Genomic DNA, 16,530 nt, shown 5'->3' with positions numbered 1-16,530 from the left:
ACTGGTAGTTACAAAATAATCATAGGGATGTAAAGTAAAGCATAGGAAATGTAGCCAATACTATGGTAATAATTATGTGTAGTGCCAGGTGGGTACTAGACTCGTTAGGGGGATCACTTCTTAAATTATATAAATTTCTAACCACATGCTGTACACCTGAAATTGAATGTCAACTGTAACTGAAAAATTAAAAAGGGGGGGAGGTGAAGGGCAATAAGTGGTCCAATTTTCCAGGTATAGAACAAATAAGTCATGGGGATGTAATGCACAGCAGAGGGAATAGAGTCAATAATACTGTGATAGCGTGGTACAGTATCAGATGGTTGCTGGACTTATCAAGTGATCACTTCTTTAGGTATATAAATGTTGAATAACTATGGTGTACATCTGAAACTAATATAATATTGTATGCTAACTATCTTTTTAATAAAAATCTTTTTCAAATGCAAAGAAAAAAAAGAAAGAAGAAGAAAACAGTTGAGCAAGGTTAAGTGAATGGATTGTTCAAGATCCTAGCTCCTAGCGATGTTACCAGGAGTGGAAACTGGCTCTTTCCTTAACCCCACCCAGTCCGGGATATATTAGTCTCTTCCCTGCCACCGCAGGCCCTAACATGACTCTTTACTCTAGAAGTTAGGTCCTGGTAGAGACAGCCAGTGACTCCTTGAGATAAGTCAGAACTCTGCAATGAGTACTTTGGGGGCTGAGTGGGGAGGACAGGGGAGGCTGGGGACCCTCATCAAACTCTTTCACATGCAGAAATCACGGTAAGAGCATTTGCTACTTGCCTATGGTGTCAAGTTGGTCTTGAACTCAGGTTTTCCAAGGTCAAGTGCCGGCCACTTTTCACACCACCACACTGCCTCCCCAGGCCTGCAAAGGCCTCTCTTTCCCCCTTTGCTTTCCCTAATCCTAACATGGCCCAGCACCTGCCCCTCCTCCTCCAGGAAAGCTCCTTAACCACCTCAGTCCTCCCTCCACCCCCCAAATATCCTTCTTGTATCCTGCCCTGTGGTGCCGGGTAACTGCCTGAAGATTGTATGTCTTGCCTCTCCAACTAGCCGGGAGATTCCTAAGGGGCAGGGCTTCCATGTTCCCATCCCCTCTGGGATGTTTATCTGAGCAATATGTATAGAACATCTATCACTTAGGGCACATGACAGATGCTTAGGGAGATTCCAGGATGAACCAGAGCTTGCATCCTAAGATAGAAGCTCTGGACAAGTTACTCCCCTGCTTCAAACCTTTTAGTGCCCCCCCACCCCCTTCAGAATACAACCCAAAGCTCCTTACTGTGCTGACCTCTCTAAACCATCTCTCATGGCGCCCACCACCCCTACACGATACCCTGTGTTCTAGCTCTACAGCATTTCTGTTCCCCGACAAATCCTATGAGTACTTGCCCTTACCACTGGGCCTTTGCACATGCCCTCCCTTTCAACTTCACCTAATGCTAGTTACCCATCAGGTCTCAGCTTGGACGTCACTTCTTTCAGGAAATCTTCCTTAGCTGGCCCTTTGCCTATGCTCCAGTGGCACCTGTTCTTGCCCCCTCCTGACACTTACACTGCCTCTGACTGTTCACTTGTCTCCTTTACCAGACGGTGGGCTTTGGGAGGACAGAGCCCCCATCTGTGATTTCTTGCTGTATCTGCAGCAGTGAAGACCAACTCCTAGAGGCACCAAGGGTGTGCTGTAGACACTCCTTAATGAACACATCGATGAATGAGGGCCATTTTTATGTGTAGCAGGTGTTCGGTGAACAAATGTCACACTGGGGTATCTGACTATCCAGTGGTTAGAGTGACACAGATTCCAGAGACGCTTTCTTCTTTGAAGTCCTTTATTCACCTCAGTTATTCACCAACTAGTTCACCTCAGTTATTCACCAAGCTAGAGCCCATCATATTAACTAAAAATTCACTCATCTTTCCCTTGATATTGTAATTTGTCCTCATGTCCAAAATTGGACCCAAAATTTTAAAGAGGTCTCATTCCACTGCTGGAAGCAAGGAGCACCCCTGTGAAACAGTCTTCAACTCCTAAAAGTCTAGTTTGGTTCCTAGACAAATACTTTAGCAGGTTCGATATGTGACAACCTAATGGTGAAATAAACAAGACAGTGCAATGGTTCTAGGCATTTTGGGGGGGAAAGGCACGTTATACAGAGTCCCCTGGAGAAAATTCAGGCCATTCTCCATCTTCTCAATATGCATTTTCTCACCCTTCAGAGACTTTTAATCTCATCCCCTGGTCCACAAGAAACCATAACCCATGTGCTACTGAATACATTTTTATTTTCCCTTCACGAGATAGATTTGGTTCCAAGTGTATTTCAGTTTTTTCCCTTCTGCCTATAGGAACATCCAATTTTGTTCAGGTCCCTTTTAATGGCACTTAATAAATATACATTCTGGGACCTGACAGAACAGGCTGTCCTATTTCAAACCACCTCTAAAGCTGCCTGTTCAAAACACGAGCTAGTACAAAGCTGAGATGGGGCATGTCCTGCTTATAGCTTGTGGCCATTTCTGATCCCTAATTCTCTCTTGTCCACCACTGCATGTATGGGCAGAGGTCCCCAACCCTGGCCACACACTAAGCCTCTGGAGAGCTTTCTGAGCTCCTGAGGCTCAGGCCACAGCCCAAATGACATCAGAATCTCCGGTGGGGTCCTGGCATACTTGAGAGTGGCCCAGGTGACTGCAGTAAAGAGCCACGTTGAGAAACTCTGAGTGAGGTAGGGATCTAGCGCACCGCAGGATCTCGGTAAGTATTGTGGAACCACAAGTGGATTTCTTATTTTAATATCTGATCCCTTATGCTTCCTATTTGTATCAGAAATCTGAGCAGGAAAGGAAAATGAGTCAAAAGCATCTGTAAAGTGAATTTGGGGCTGGGAAAGGGGTTACGGGGACTGAGTTTCTCTAGCATTATGCAGTCTTCATGCTTTCACAAGCCCAGAGGAGGTGAGTTACAGACTGTCTGATGCAGACATGTCTATATTTCTTAAAAGCCCTCTAAACATCAGAACTTACAGTTACAAGAACATAGAGATGTCTTGGACGTAAGTCTTAACTGCCAGCTACTTTTACACACGCTCTAACTGGGGTTGGTTCCAAAATTTGTCATTTGTATTAAAGATCATGCTGGATCCCTTTGCTCTTCTGTGAACCTTGCGATCTTAGCCCAAAGTGACAACCTCGAGATGACCATTGAACAGCAGCTGCACCCAAAATTGCCCCAATGGGTCAGTCTTTCTTGAACAGGAGCTGTTTTGAATGGCTTCCATTTCCAGGTTCTAGAAAGGGATGATAATAGGTTTGATCTCACCAAATTCGAGAGTTTGGCTCCCTAGACTGCAGTACTGAGAAGGCTGCTGCAGCAGAACCCGGGCTGGTGGGAATGGACACCACGTTGAGGAACGACGTCTGCCACGGGCATGGAATGGGAAGTGGAGCATGGATGCAAATGCTGGGGCCACTTCCCAAACATCCTGCTACCGAGGGTAATTTACATGTATATAGATTTCACAATTTGGAAGGAGTTGCCACATCTTTCGCCTCCTGCCATTCTCACCACAGCTCTGTGAGCTAGGTCTTTGTGGGTGGGAGAACTGAGTCGTGTCCTATGTCTAAGGTCCCACAGCCAACTGACATCATGACCATTGTTGCCTCCAGGCCCTCGGCGGCCTCCTGAAACTACTGGGGGTTCTCCTGGCTCCCCTTCTTCCAGAACCAGGAAACCAAGCCATTACCTAATCTCCCCCACCCACCAGGCTTGTCATCACCTGCTATCATCGCTGTGATTTGCATGCCCCTTTGTCCCCTAATCCAGAGAACACAGCAGCAGAGTACAACTGCTGCCAACAGCCTCATACACCCCAACTAATCATCCTCAACATCCCTTTTCCCCTGGAACAGGCTCTGAATGTTCCTACACACATTCCAGAACTGTGACTTGGTCATACCCACTCCCAGGCCCAGGCAAGAGTCTCCTGGGAACCTCTCCACTGCCCCGACAAGCCGTCGCTCCCCTGCTAGAGAGGGCTTCTGGAGTTCACTGCCCAAGATAACTCAGCTCCCAGTATGGAGAGGTAAAAGATGACTGCTGTCTCCTGATACCACATGCACTGTAGAAAGTGAACTGTCAGGCCAGGCAGCTCCAGGATTCTCTAGCGCCCCTCACCGCCACCACACAGCACACAGGTAACATTCACCTGGGTGACCCACTCCACAAGCAGGCCCAGATGGGGGACACAGGTAAGACTGGCCATTAGCTATGGCAAGTCCTTACCAACCTGGCCTGCCATCTAGGATGTTGACTTCAGGTTGGAATGAACTCTTTATAAAGATAGCATAATGGGTCCCAGCTAGAGCTTTTGTGAAGGCCTGCCCATCTCTTCTGTCTGCCTTCTGGGTGCCCTTCCCCCCACCATGGCTTGATCTCTCCTTCCACCCCAGCTTGTCTTCCCTCCTTGGGTCACAGCCTCTAAGCCTCCCCATCCTTTGGCCACAGGGCTCTAAGGCAGGCACCCTAGGAGGGCAGACTCCAGCCCCAAGGAGCTGGGCTTGGGGCCCTGGCCAGGAAGCCGGAAGGCACGTAGCCCCTCTGTCCGTTCACTTCCACGAGGCTCCATTCTGGGTTCCCCTTCTTGTCGTGGGCCTCCAGGACAGTCACGGGCTGGCCGGCCTGCAGACTCACTTCATGGCTGCTTCTGGCCACAAAGGGGTACACTGCTACCACCTGAAACACACGAGGAGTGACACAGAAACGGTGAGGGTGGCCAGACAGACAGACCCAACCCGGAGAAGCTATTTATCATGACCCCTCCCAGCCAACTCGGTCCCATTGCTGGCCAGTCGTCGCCTCCCACGTGCATCCTTTGTGCGGAAGACAACAGCTGCTTCTGCTGCTTCCATCACTAAAACCTACTACGTGACAGGCTCTGTTCTAGCACTTTGCCTGGTTTTGATTTTCACAATTCTATAACTCTACTGGCCCCATTTTTTGGATTAGGAGATTGAGACTGAGAAGTCAAGGAACTTAGCCAAAATCACACAGGTAGTTTTTTAAATGTGTTCACAAGGCTGTACAACTATCACGACGGTCTAATTCCAGAACACGTTCATCAGCCGCCCCCAAAAAACCCCACACCAGTTACCAGTCACATCCCATTCCCCCGCCCCCCCAGCCCCTGCCAACCACGGATTTACTTTCTGTCTCTAGGCATTTGCCGATTCTGGACACTTCATACAATCCGCAGCCTTCTGTGTCTAACTACACGTGGCAGCATGTATCAGCACTTCCTTTCTCCAGGTCCCACCCCCGGCCAGGACACTGGTGTGGCCACTGAGCAAGGCCCTGGCCTCCCAGGGTTTGGCCTCTCTGGACAAGAGGAAAATCAAAGCCCATTCTAGGTATCCATTAGAAGGCAAGCCTCCCCCCTCACCAGACTCACCTGGGTCCCAGTTGAGACAGTGGGGCAGGGAGCTGGGGGGGGCTCTGGTGTTAGATGTCGGGTGTCCTCTGGAGGCCCCGCCTGCCCTCTGAGCTTCTCCTCAGCAGGGACGACATGGTACAGCTCCAGTTTCCCAGCTGGCACGTACCCTCGATGTCCTACAGGACATGCAGACCGTTATCTGGCTATGGGCCCCGTTCTCCATCCCTTTTTAGTGATAGAGTAAGTCTACACCATTTATGAATATCAATGTACCAAGGCAGCTTATTGGCACTCCAGAGGGCCCAAAACGGACGTCTAGGAACCTCCCAAACCCACCCCCCACCCTGCATCATCTCTGCCTTCTGCTTGCACAGCCCCAGTGACAGGGAGCTCATTCCCTATGGAGGCAGCCCACTCCGTTTTGAACACCTCTGACAGAGAAGAAGTTCTTCCGTTGACTGGGATGAAACTGCTTTCCTGCCACTAGAGGGGAAGGGACATGGGTCCACTTCCCCTCTAGTGGCAGGCCTGGGCCAGGCTGCTGCCTCGCACCAGGACAGCCTTTCCCAGGAGGTGAAAATTGCCTTGTTCTTCTTCAATGTCCCCAGATCCTTCTCACGTCACAACTACTCCAGGGCTGTTCTGGTTGCTCTCGTTACGAACGGCTTCCGCTTCCCGAGAGTGCACTCGGGGCCAGAACTGGCAGTGATTATCCCGGCTTCACATCACCTCTGGTCAGTATTGTCATTTCCATTTTACTGGAGAGCCAGCCCAGCTCTGAAAGGTGCCATAACCTCCCAGATCATGCGATTGGAAAAGTGGCAGATTTGGGATCCACACCCAGGCCCTTTGACCCCAGGGGTCTTGCGTGAACCCCCATTCAGCTGTTTTTCAACGTGAATCATGATTTCTGCTGGATTAAGTACTGTCTTCTTAATGTTTTAATAGACTCACTTTTTAAAACTTGTCTTGTACTTTACAATATGAATAAAATCATGAGTTTATGTACTACTTATATTTTTTCCAATACACATTAAAATCCTTAAGAAACAATCGTAATGATAAACTGTCCGAAGGAGGGGAAACTGTCAGTAGATCCCCTCCTAACAGTCTTGTGTAACCCTCATCCCGTGGCTCACATGCTATGTCTGGAACACACTCTGCTGGGCCATCTCCTCCTGGATTCATGCTGCCACTTGCCTCCTGCCCAGTTACACTGGGGCACCCAAACCTGAGCAGCACACCCCTAGGGTGTAACCCGTGTAGGGGGAACAAGATAACACCAGAATTGAGACGTCTGTCCATGTAGCCGGGATCCAAGCAACCCTTCTCTGTCAATCTCCATCTTTCAGGGTGTTGCTGAGTCCTGTCCGCCCTAATGGTCTACGAGGTTCTCGAGGTAAGGCCCTTGTCTTCCTTGCACAGCGCCCAGCACACAGTAGGTGCTTCATAACGGATGTTGCAATGAAAGACTCAACTCCTCTTTCTGGCATTTCATGCCCCACACTAAGCTGGCTGTGCCCTTAGCCCTGCATTTTCCCGTGCTCATTCCCATCCTGGATTTGCACTGCCAGAGCGCATGAGGGTGCCCATGTCGCCCCACTAGTGGCTTTCCCAGAGGGAGGGGACGAGTCCAGGAAGTCCCACGTACCCCCGGTGTCCACCAGCCAGCGGGTGCTGTTCCCTTTGGTGTCCTTGTTTTGAAGGAGGGCCACGATTTGGCCCCGCAGCAGCGTCAGGTCCAGGGTCCCTGCCCCGCTGAGGTTGCTTGTCACCTGGTACAGCTTTCCTGGTCCATACTTGCTCAGGAGAGCCTGCACCTGGCGTTCAGCCCCTGGAAGGAGTGGCTGGGAAGAGGAGAGACAGAGAAAGACAGGTGCTTGAGTTAGCGTGTCTAAACTGGGCCAGTGTTTGCCCTCATGCTGAGCGCCAGGAGTCCTGGGCAGACACCACCCTACCCATCCCTGAGGGGCCTGTCCCGACGGGGGCAGTAGTCCCTCACCAACAGATATCTGGACTGGGTGAGAAACACATGCTCAGTATCCAAAGGCATCTCAGAAGAAACCTGTATTTTAGCCTCTAAAATCCCTTCCAGGTCTAAACTACTGGGGTTTTCTACAATTCTAATTCGGGTTCTAAAATTGCTCAGTTACAGATCTCCAGGACAGGGCCCTAAATTCTGCCCGTACCCCCAAGCTACGTTACCCCCAGGAAAATGCCCTGCGTAGGTCTTCAACCCCATTAGATGGTGACCTTCACGCAGGCACCAGACTTTCTCATCCGGCATCTCAGCCAGCACAGGACAGACCCAGGTAGACCCTCCCACACAGGTGAAGGAAGGAAATGCTGTTTTCAGTCCACAAATATTTATTGGGCACCTACTGTTTGCCAGGCATGGTAAGCCTTGTGAATGGTGTGGCAGAAACATAGGAGAGAGCTTTGCCCTGATGGAAACTGCCATCTAGTTGGGAAGAACGATTCTCTCAGTGGTGCCTTCAAGCTCATCTAAAAAATCTCCTGACAGGACCTTTGTTTCTTCATTCACTGCTTCCAGCAAAAGAATCAACAAGAAGGGACTAAGGGTTGAGTGTCCCCTTTTTGAAAAACAAAGAAGAAACTGAAAATGTTGAATATAGATTTACTACATAGTCTCTTTCTCTTACTACATATATAGATGTGTATACATTCCCCATGTTCTACACTGTTAGTTGTTTCTGGGTGGGGAGGTGTTGGGTTTACGGAGGTAGACAGAGGTGCATGTGGGCACATGTGGGCACAGACTGTGCTGTACCCATACTCCAGTGGATTCACTGGGCAGGATCGAGAACCAGGAAAACCTGATGTTTCAAACAGGCCCTTAAATGGCAATGTGGAGACAGGCCAGCTTTTGTTCCAGACCAGAGGTATTTACCTGAGCATAAAAGCCAGTCAGGTAGCAAACACGTGCCTTCTTCCCCAAGTCTGGCAGCCCCTCCCTGTGCAGAGAACACCGGCACTCCCTGGACGGACTGGGGGGTGCGGGGGGGGACAGGGGGAAGCATGTGAAGATATCACTGGGATTGCTCCTGTCCTGGAGGCCACCTCACTTCTATGGGTTCTGTACCCTTAGCCAAAGAAGTCAGGAATTTAGAGGAGTGGGGGGGTGGGGTGGTGGTATGCGCATGCATCATGGGTACACGGGGCAGGGAGAGGGGAGAAGGGGTCTCTTCTCTTCCTACCAATTTGCAAAATACACTGGGATTGTTATGTTCCCATTTGTTTCTTCTTTTTGTTTTTTTCCAGTCTTTTTTCTACACTCAGCATGGATTGCTTTTCCAATAAGAAAACTGTTATTTTGAGTAGAGAGGAGGTTCCCATGACTCACTTCAGGAACAGCTCTGTTCATTTTCTGCATCCTTCCTCTCCCCAAGTTGAAGGGCCTATGTCAAACACATCCCGTTCCCCCTTCGCGACCTCTGCTGGGGCAGCCTAAGTGTGGGGGAGGTGGTGGGGACAGCTATGGCCCCAGGAACAGACTTGTATCTCTCATGGTCTTGGACGTCCTCTGCACTCTGGCCAGGTGTGAAGCCTACCTGTATCTGCCCATCAATGCTGGGCTCCTGTGCTTGTCTCTGTGTGTCTCTGGGCCCCCTTCTCCCTTCTGGGGAAACTTGGGGCTGTCTCCTAACCCTTAACTTCACATCTCACATGTGACTGAATACAGTTTCAGTTTTCTCAAATCCAGGTTTGTCATATTCTAGGAGCCCCTTTTCCCTTCGGCTACTTCAGTTACTTTTAAAACATACACTACCTGGGTACCCACCTGTTCCTTATATTTTAGATAAAAATACTTCACCAAAAAAGGCATTTGGCCAGCCAAAGTTTTGTAAACCATATTGTGGCTGAAATCCTGTCTTTTGCAATTAAAAATTCTTTGGCATACAAACTTCTAGTTATAAAATAAATAAGTCATGGGAATACAATGTACAGTACAGGGAATATACTCAATAATATTATAACTTTGTGCAGTGACAGATGTTCTTATCATGGTGATTGTATCGTAAAGTATACAAATGTTGACTATACCTGAAACTAACATAATATGGTATGTCAACTATACTTTAATTAAAACAAAATTCCATAGTGAAAAGAACATTTAAATGACTTCTTATTCAAACATTTTGCTCATCCTGAATGCTGGCTGGTATTGGAAGCAGGTTCAGTGAGAAGGTGGCGAGGAAATGGTAAATTTTGGTGAAAAATTTGAAGAAGTTCTAGGTTTTTGGAGTTAATGTCACTATGCCTAATTTCACTTACTATTAAAATGTTTGAGTTTTCTTATTCTCGACCCGTATTGCTCTTATGTTTGGCTCTTATGCTTAGTGGTCATGACGAGGATGTGTGTATGGGTGTGTGAATCCCACCAGACCCCTCTCTCCCAGCTCACAGAAAGAAAGGAGAGAGGGAAAAGGAGAACGTTTCTGTGGGTAACAGGAAACACTGGGAAAAGGGAGAGGAAATAGGAGATTGAGCCTTGCCCCACTGGCAGCTGACGGACTGGACAGTCTTTGTGGGGGAAAGGGGGACACTCACTTGTATGGTGGGAGGTGGCAGCACTTTCTCGAAGTTCTCTTGAAAGGAGCGAAGCTGGTGACCAGCCTGGCCTAGTGCATCCTCCAGCAGCTTCCTGAAGGCTGGCTCAGAGAGCTGGCAGTGGGGCAGCTGGGTGGGGACAGACAGTGTCTCATCAGAGCCTTCTTCGAGGGACAGGGAGCAGGGAGCCCCTGGCAGCCCACACGCTAGCCCCAGGTGTGCTAAGATGGGCCTTTTTGTCTTGGTCAGCTGGCCTTTTTGTCTCCCTACTGCCCCCCTTTCCTTTGAGAAAGTGTCCTTTGCTGACGGTCTATAGAATCGCCCATCATGGGGCTCTGGGCACAGAGCTGGCAGTCGTGGTGTCCCTGCTATCCACCGTGATCGGTCCAAGGATTGGACAGGGGGCCTGAGCAAGACCAATGGGAACCTCCCGTCAGATGCAGCAGGTGACGTCTGGGAACTAGAGGTCACTCTTCCTTTGGGTTCTGAGATTAAAGATAAATACTTGGAGCTATTGGGAGCCATCTTTCCCACTGTGCACAAAAAGGCCTGCCTGAGAAGAAAGCCAACCCAGGGAGAGAAACAGAACTAGGGATGGAATGAAAGTCAGAGCCCTGACATTATCTGTACTGTATGCAGCTGGGCCTCAGGCTTGATCCCCTCGTGGCGTCCCAGTTATACAAGTCCATACATTCTTCTTTGTGCCTCAGCTGGTTTGGAACCCCAAGCGTTCTGAGTAACACTCCATCCGGAGACTCAGGCATCTCCTGCACTCTCATCAGACAGCCTAGGAGGGAGTGAGACCCCACAGCGAACAGAGATGGGTCCTGTCTGCTTGTCACCAAATCCACTGCTCTCCTGCTCTTGGTTCTGATTTAAAGCCTGCCCCCCTCCCCCCAATGAAAACAGACTGAGGTTCTCCCTGCAGGCCTTTCCCAGGCTCCACAGGACAAGTCCAGGTGAATGGGCCATGGGCTACCAACAAGGAAAGTGGCATCAATCACTAAAGGCCCTAACATTACACATTACAGGACCACCCAAGAAAGGCCCTCTAAGCTTTTATAAAGTTGATCTCCCCCCTGGCATCCTGTAACACTACCCAGTCCTGCACGCTCCAGCCTAAATACAAGAGGGTCTGGCAGCCCTGGAGAAAAAACTGGATAACGGGAGGAGAGCGAAAAGATCATCTAATCGGATTTACCCTCTGCTTTCAGGAAAGAGAAATGTTTCTTATTGCAGATGGTTCAGGCCTAATTCAATTCAAAAAGAGTGTCTGAGACAGAATTCTGTACTAAATGCTGTGAGGGCGAAAAAGGAGAAAAGCCAATAGTCTCAACCCCCCTCAATGAGGAGAAACAGTCATCCATCACCCCAGCAAAAGGCAGGCTCTCAGAAGTGCTTAGCTGAAGCACATCCTAAGGTTGCTGGAGTGTAGCTGGTGGGGAGATGGAATCTTCCATCTGGGAGAGGGGAATTCTGAAAGCTTCGTGGAGAGACTCGTTTGCCTGTCACATATTTGGGGAATTCCTATCACATGACATACACTGTGAAAGGCATGGGGAGGGGCATCCAGACCCAAGAAGGAGTCTGTGCTCAGGAACCATTGTGATATGCTGGACATGGGGGCTACGGGCATAAAGTGGGACTACACCCCAGAAAGGTAGTGGAGGGGGCACACATCAGAGGAATTTTCACGCAAAGAACTGGATGGGAAAGCTGCACTGGGAACATGAAGCACAGAAGGCACCATGTGGTACGAGGCGTACTGAAACCACTCCCAAGGTTGGACCCACAGGCCACTCAACTCTGATTTGACATCAGAGAGGGATATGAAAGCACCTAAGCATTCTTTCATATATTGATCCCAGTCTTCCAAACTCCAAAATCAAAGTGTGCACTTGGAGGTTTGTGTAACCCTCTTTGCAAGCTCCTCTTACAGGCCGTTGAGCATTCAGTCCGGAGCTCAGGCTCTGGAGCTGAATTGTCAGGGTTCACATCTCACTATTAGCTGTGTGGTCTTGGGAAAACTGCTTAACCTCTCTGTGCCTCAGCGGCCTTTTGAATAAGGATAATAATAAAACTTAGGTTGTTTGAGGAGTGAGATAGATAATGCACAGAAGGAGCTCCAAACAGATACATAGTAAATGTTCACGAGGAGGCGGCTGCTAGAAATAGTGATAGGAGCAGGAACATTTACCCCTGACTGCATACAAGGGACCTAATCTCTGCCACCAACTTCTAATGCACTCCAGGGAATGGCCCTTCAAGGTCTGCTATTTTCCCAGCCAAGCCTCCTCTGCTTCTGAGTTCCAGAGCCAGGCAATGACCTGGAGTCCCAGTTCTATCATTGCTTTCATGGTCTGATTCCATTATTGGAAGGAGAACAGGCATGAGGATATCCAGAAGGTCCCCATAACCTCCTCCTAAGTACCCGATGACCCGTTTGGAAAACCCAACCTCCATCTCATCCCAGAGGAAGGGGCTTGGAGGCCTTGTCTGGCTATTCCCCAGAGGCGCCTGAGTCCCAGAGGCCTTACCTGGGCCAAGCTGCCCTCTGCCTTCTGCAGCACTTGCTCTGCAAGGTCCCTCTGGAGAGCCATGAACGTACGCAGGATCTGGCCCAGCCACTGCACGGCCAGCTGGTTAAACTGCGGGAGCTCAGCCACTAGCATGGAGTTGAGTGCCTGGTATGTGTGCCGGGCCTCATTCTCCTCACAGGTCACACTGCCCACCTCCAACAGCTTTTCTTCCAGCCGCTCAAAGTCCAGTAGTTTATCCAGACGCTTCTTGATCAGGTTCTGAGGGCCGGCCAAGGCTTTGGCCAGGCTGCACAGTGGCTGCCATACCAGGCCTTCCAGCCGCTGCTTCTATGAGGAGAGGTAGGCTTGGGAGTCCGGGAAAGAGGTGGCAGAGGGTGGGCAATGGGGAAAGGGCTTTAGGTAGCCAGGTAGGCAGGCCTGGGCTCCAGTCCTACCCCCACTGACTAGCTATGACCTCCAACATGTTATCTAACCTTTCTGGGACTCAATGTACCCCTCTGAAAAATGGAGACAATGCAGGCAATGAGGTTAGCAGAGTGCCTGGCGTGGAACAGGTATTCAATATGCCACTTCTTAATATCGTTACTTTGCACAGACCTTGAAAAAGATTCTGTATAGAGTGGGTGGTCAAAAGCATAGCCTTTGGGACTCAGATCTCAGCTTGCCATTGACCATCTAAATAACCTGGGCAGTCACTCTCTCTGAGCCTCAGGTCTCATCTGCGGAATGGAACTATTAATAGTATCTACTCCGTAAGCCATGCCGTGAGGATTAAATGTGGTGAAGAATGTAAAGGGCTTAGCCCAGTGCCTGGCAGACAGTGAGGCTCAGTAAACATTAGCAGGGGCTATTTTTATCAGTAAAATGCACTAATAATAATCTCTGCCCTGTTGACTACCCAGGGCAGTTATACGGATGTGACAATCGTGCGAAAGGCCTGACACCTAAATATTATTCTTACAGGCTCTGTCACCTGCCCAACACGGAAAGAGGCAAGCAGAAGTCCCACTCACAAACTCAGGGAAGGCGTGGAGCTGAAGGTCTCTTGCCAGGTTGCGGTACTGCACCACAGCGCCCCCGGGGATGTCCAGATCCCATTCCTGCGGCTGGAAGCGGAAGAAAGCCTGGACCCGAGCAAATGAGAGACAGTCAACCTGTCATGGTCATCTCACACCTGAATCCCCCTCCACCTTATGCCCGGAGAGGCTGTCCAGGCTGTCTGTATGCCCGCCGTGACAGGGAAGCATATAGCCTATTCTACCCTTGGACAACTTGGCTGATTCGAAAGTTCTTCGTTAGACTACATCAGTATCTTTCTCCCTATCCCAGCACTTCGCAGTCTTCACACATTTGCATACCTCCTTTGTGACTTTTTTTTGCCATATCCATAGTCCACATGTTTTTCCCCCCACATGTTTTATTAATACTTTTCTTTGTATCAACTAAGCATTCCTATTTAAATCAATGCATTAAAACAAACAAACAAACAAACCACAAACAACCTTCTGACACTACCATAAAGGGAAAAGCAGTCATCACTGCCATAAATAGGCACGTAAGAATGATTGCTATAAATACAAAGTCGTTAAGCCCTGTCTGGGCGTCACTGCCTGCTGAAGGCTGCCAGCCCAAGACTGGCCCTGCCTGTGTCAAAGCCATGCCAGCCAAAGAGGCTTTTCCTGGACTCAGAGGATTAACAGAGGGAGTCACTTTCTCGCTCTGGGATTCCATGTCAACACTGTATCTCCTGTAAGTCCTGAGTCTAGGGAAATGCAGCCTGAAAGCTTCCAAATATGCTTCCTCTCCTGAAAAGCCAGATGTGTCTCTCATGTGCCTCCGGGTTCTCTCTGTCAAGGCCCCTCCATTCTTGCTCCTGACGTGGCTCTGAGTGTTTTCCCCTTCCAGCTCCTTGTATTGCTCAGATCCTTCTGAGGGTGGAGCAGGAACAAGCAGGGAGATGTGCCAACTCAGAGAAATATGAAACTGCCACCTCCCTCCTTGTACATACTTCCGATAACGCCACCCCAAGTCCAATGATCCAAACAGCCCATTTCATCTGACTGAGACGGTTTGCGCAAATGGACACAACCGAGAATAAAACCACGTAAAAGGGACAGTGGGTAGAATGAGTCAGCACTGATGACAAGAATGAGAGAGGGATTTTGGCACAAGAAAAGTGACGTGCTAGATGGGAATGCAACCTGCTATTCCTGTGGGCTGAATTCAATGCGTAGAAATGTATTTTCTTGGGCCTGCACAACATTTAAATGTTTGTTTCATTAGTTGTTCACATGGATACATATGAGATTTCACCTAAAAGTCTGAATTCCTAGTTTTCCTTAAAATCAGAACTGGCTGCGCTGGGCCCACATACCCACACAGCAACAACTTTCGAGTCAAGAAATAACTGCCCCTTTAGATTTTACTCATTCATTCGTTTATTCAGTCATGCAAATCCCCAGTATTAGTACTTACTTAACTACCAAAAAAGTCTCATAAATAGACGTTAGGCTTTGTTGACCTGCACACTTCAGTCAGTAATATTACCTGCCTGGCCCCTTGCAGCCCCTGAGTTGACACGCCATCTCTGCTCCGGGGCTGGTCTGAGGGATCTCACCCCAGTGAGAATTTGGCCCCTGCCCAGTGAGAACCCTACCATGAGACCTCAATGGGCTCAGAAGCTGCCCCCGTCTGATGACCGATGGGCTAAGGAAAGCTTCCCAATGGGCCCTCTTCTGGCCTGCAGCCAGCCACTGGATGACCTTTTCCACTTGGTTCCTGCAGCTGGTGCCTTTGTCAGATTGTCCGAGGGGTCCCGAATACCTACCCCCTGCCCAGGGAACGCAGCTCAGCCCCGCCCATTATAAACTGCAGGATCCTCACCTCCAGATTATCCAGGTAAGCGGCCACGTTGTTTTTCAGCTCTGACACGCACAGCGAGACCCACTGGAACCTCTCTTCTAAATCATCAAATTCCTTATCTTCCGTCTGAGAGTAAAGTAATGCTTGTGAGGGCTGAGAATATCCACATGGGGCAGTGTGCACCCCGTACCTAGGCCCCAAGTCTTCACTGGGGGACCACCTTTCCACAGACCCGCCCACCAGAGCCAGTCCCTCCAGCCCCAAAGGTGAGTGGGACAGTGAAAGGAATGACTGCGGCTTAGTGGCTTTGTACTCCGACCATAGAATTAGGCACATGCGCATATGAGTCCACAGGAACGCATGAGTCCTGGTTCACTCGCTACCTAGCTGTGTGACCTTGGGCAAGTGTGCTACCCTCTCTAAGCCTCTCATCTTCAAAACAGGAGTAATGAAAACACCTAGGGGTGGCTGGTTAGCTCAGTGGGTTAGAGCGTGGTGCTCATAACACTAAGGTTGCCGGTTCGATCCCTGCATGGGCCACTGTGAGCTACGCCCTCCTTAAAAAAAAAAAGACTGAAATAAAAATATTCATAAAAAACAAACAAAACAATTACTTCATTGTGTGGATCAAGTAATGCCTGGTTCACAGTAAGTACTTGATCGACCTGAGCTGCTACTGGTAACTATTCAAGGCTGGTTCCATGCCCAGACCCAGCGATTACTTCTCCTATCTGGGTAAAGAGGCCTCACAGAGAGAGTAGCATAAGGTACAGTGGAGAAAGCCCTATCCTGGCTCCTCAGAATCAAGTGAGGTGCCAACCCTGCCTCTTCCTGGCTACTAGTGCTGAAACGTCACTTTGCTCCCTTAGCCTCAGTTTCCTTATCTCTGAAAGCAGTCTAAGCCCCCTGGCTCACCCACGGCACAGTCTTGCTTGCCCCTTGGGATGGATGGGATGTGACCCTTCTTCCCACTCAGGCTCACCCTGGGCACGAGCCCTGCCTCCTGTTTCAGCAGCTGGCCCAGCCGAGTGGTCTTCTTGGATAGGGTGTGTGTGTTGATGCGGGCCAGTCGCTCCCGGAGGGTCAGCTGCTCCACTTTGCTGTACTTGGAGG

General features: G+C 49.5%; 1 protein-coding gene across 5 annotated transcripts in view; it reads right to left on the bottom strand.

Moving 5' to 3' along the window:
- Window positions 1-1,825: 1,825 nt before the first annotated feature.
- Window positions 1,826-16,530, bottom strand: part of ARHGEF37 (Rho guanine nucleotide exchange factor 37) — a 50,170-nt gene continuing 35,465 nt past the window's right edge. For 4 of the 5 annotated variants that reach the window (XM_074313746.1, XM_074313745.1, XM_074313744.1 and 1 more), the window contains 8 exons: window positions 16,400-16,530; window positions 15,439-15,543; window positions 13,569-13,679; window positions 12,553-12,882; window positions 10,016-10,144; window positions 7,095-7,290; window positions 5,462-5,619; window positions 1,826-4,746 (listed from right to left, as the gene is read on the bottom strand). In XM_074313746.1, the coding sequence (XP_074169847.1) occupies window positions 4,537-4,746; window positions 5,462-5,619; window positions 7,095-7,290; window positions 10,016-10,144; window positions 12,553-12,882; window positions 13,569-13,679; window positions 15,439-15,543; window positions 16,400-16,530 (1,370 nt within the window). In that variant the 3' untranslated portion in view covers window positions 1,826-4,536. The remainder of the gene's footprint in view (window positions 4,747-5,461; window positions 5,620-7,094; window positions 7,291-10,015; window positions 10,145-12,552; window positions 12,883-13,568; window positions 13,680-15,438; window positions 15,544-16,399) is intronic. The other variant, XM_074313747.1, reaches the window with a different exon arrangement.

Source organism: Rhinolophus sinicus, linkage group LG10 (genome assembly GCF_036562045.2).
Source record: "Rhinolophus sinicus isolate RSC01 linkage group LG10, ASM3656204v1, whole genome shotgun sequence".
NCBI lineage: Eukaryota > Metazoa > Chordata > Mammalia > Chiroptera > Rhinolophidae > Rhinolophus > Rhinolophus sinicus.
The sequence above is the reverse complement of the archived record's forward strand: the minus strand, read 5'-3'. Positions and strand labels throughout refer to the sequence as shown.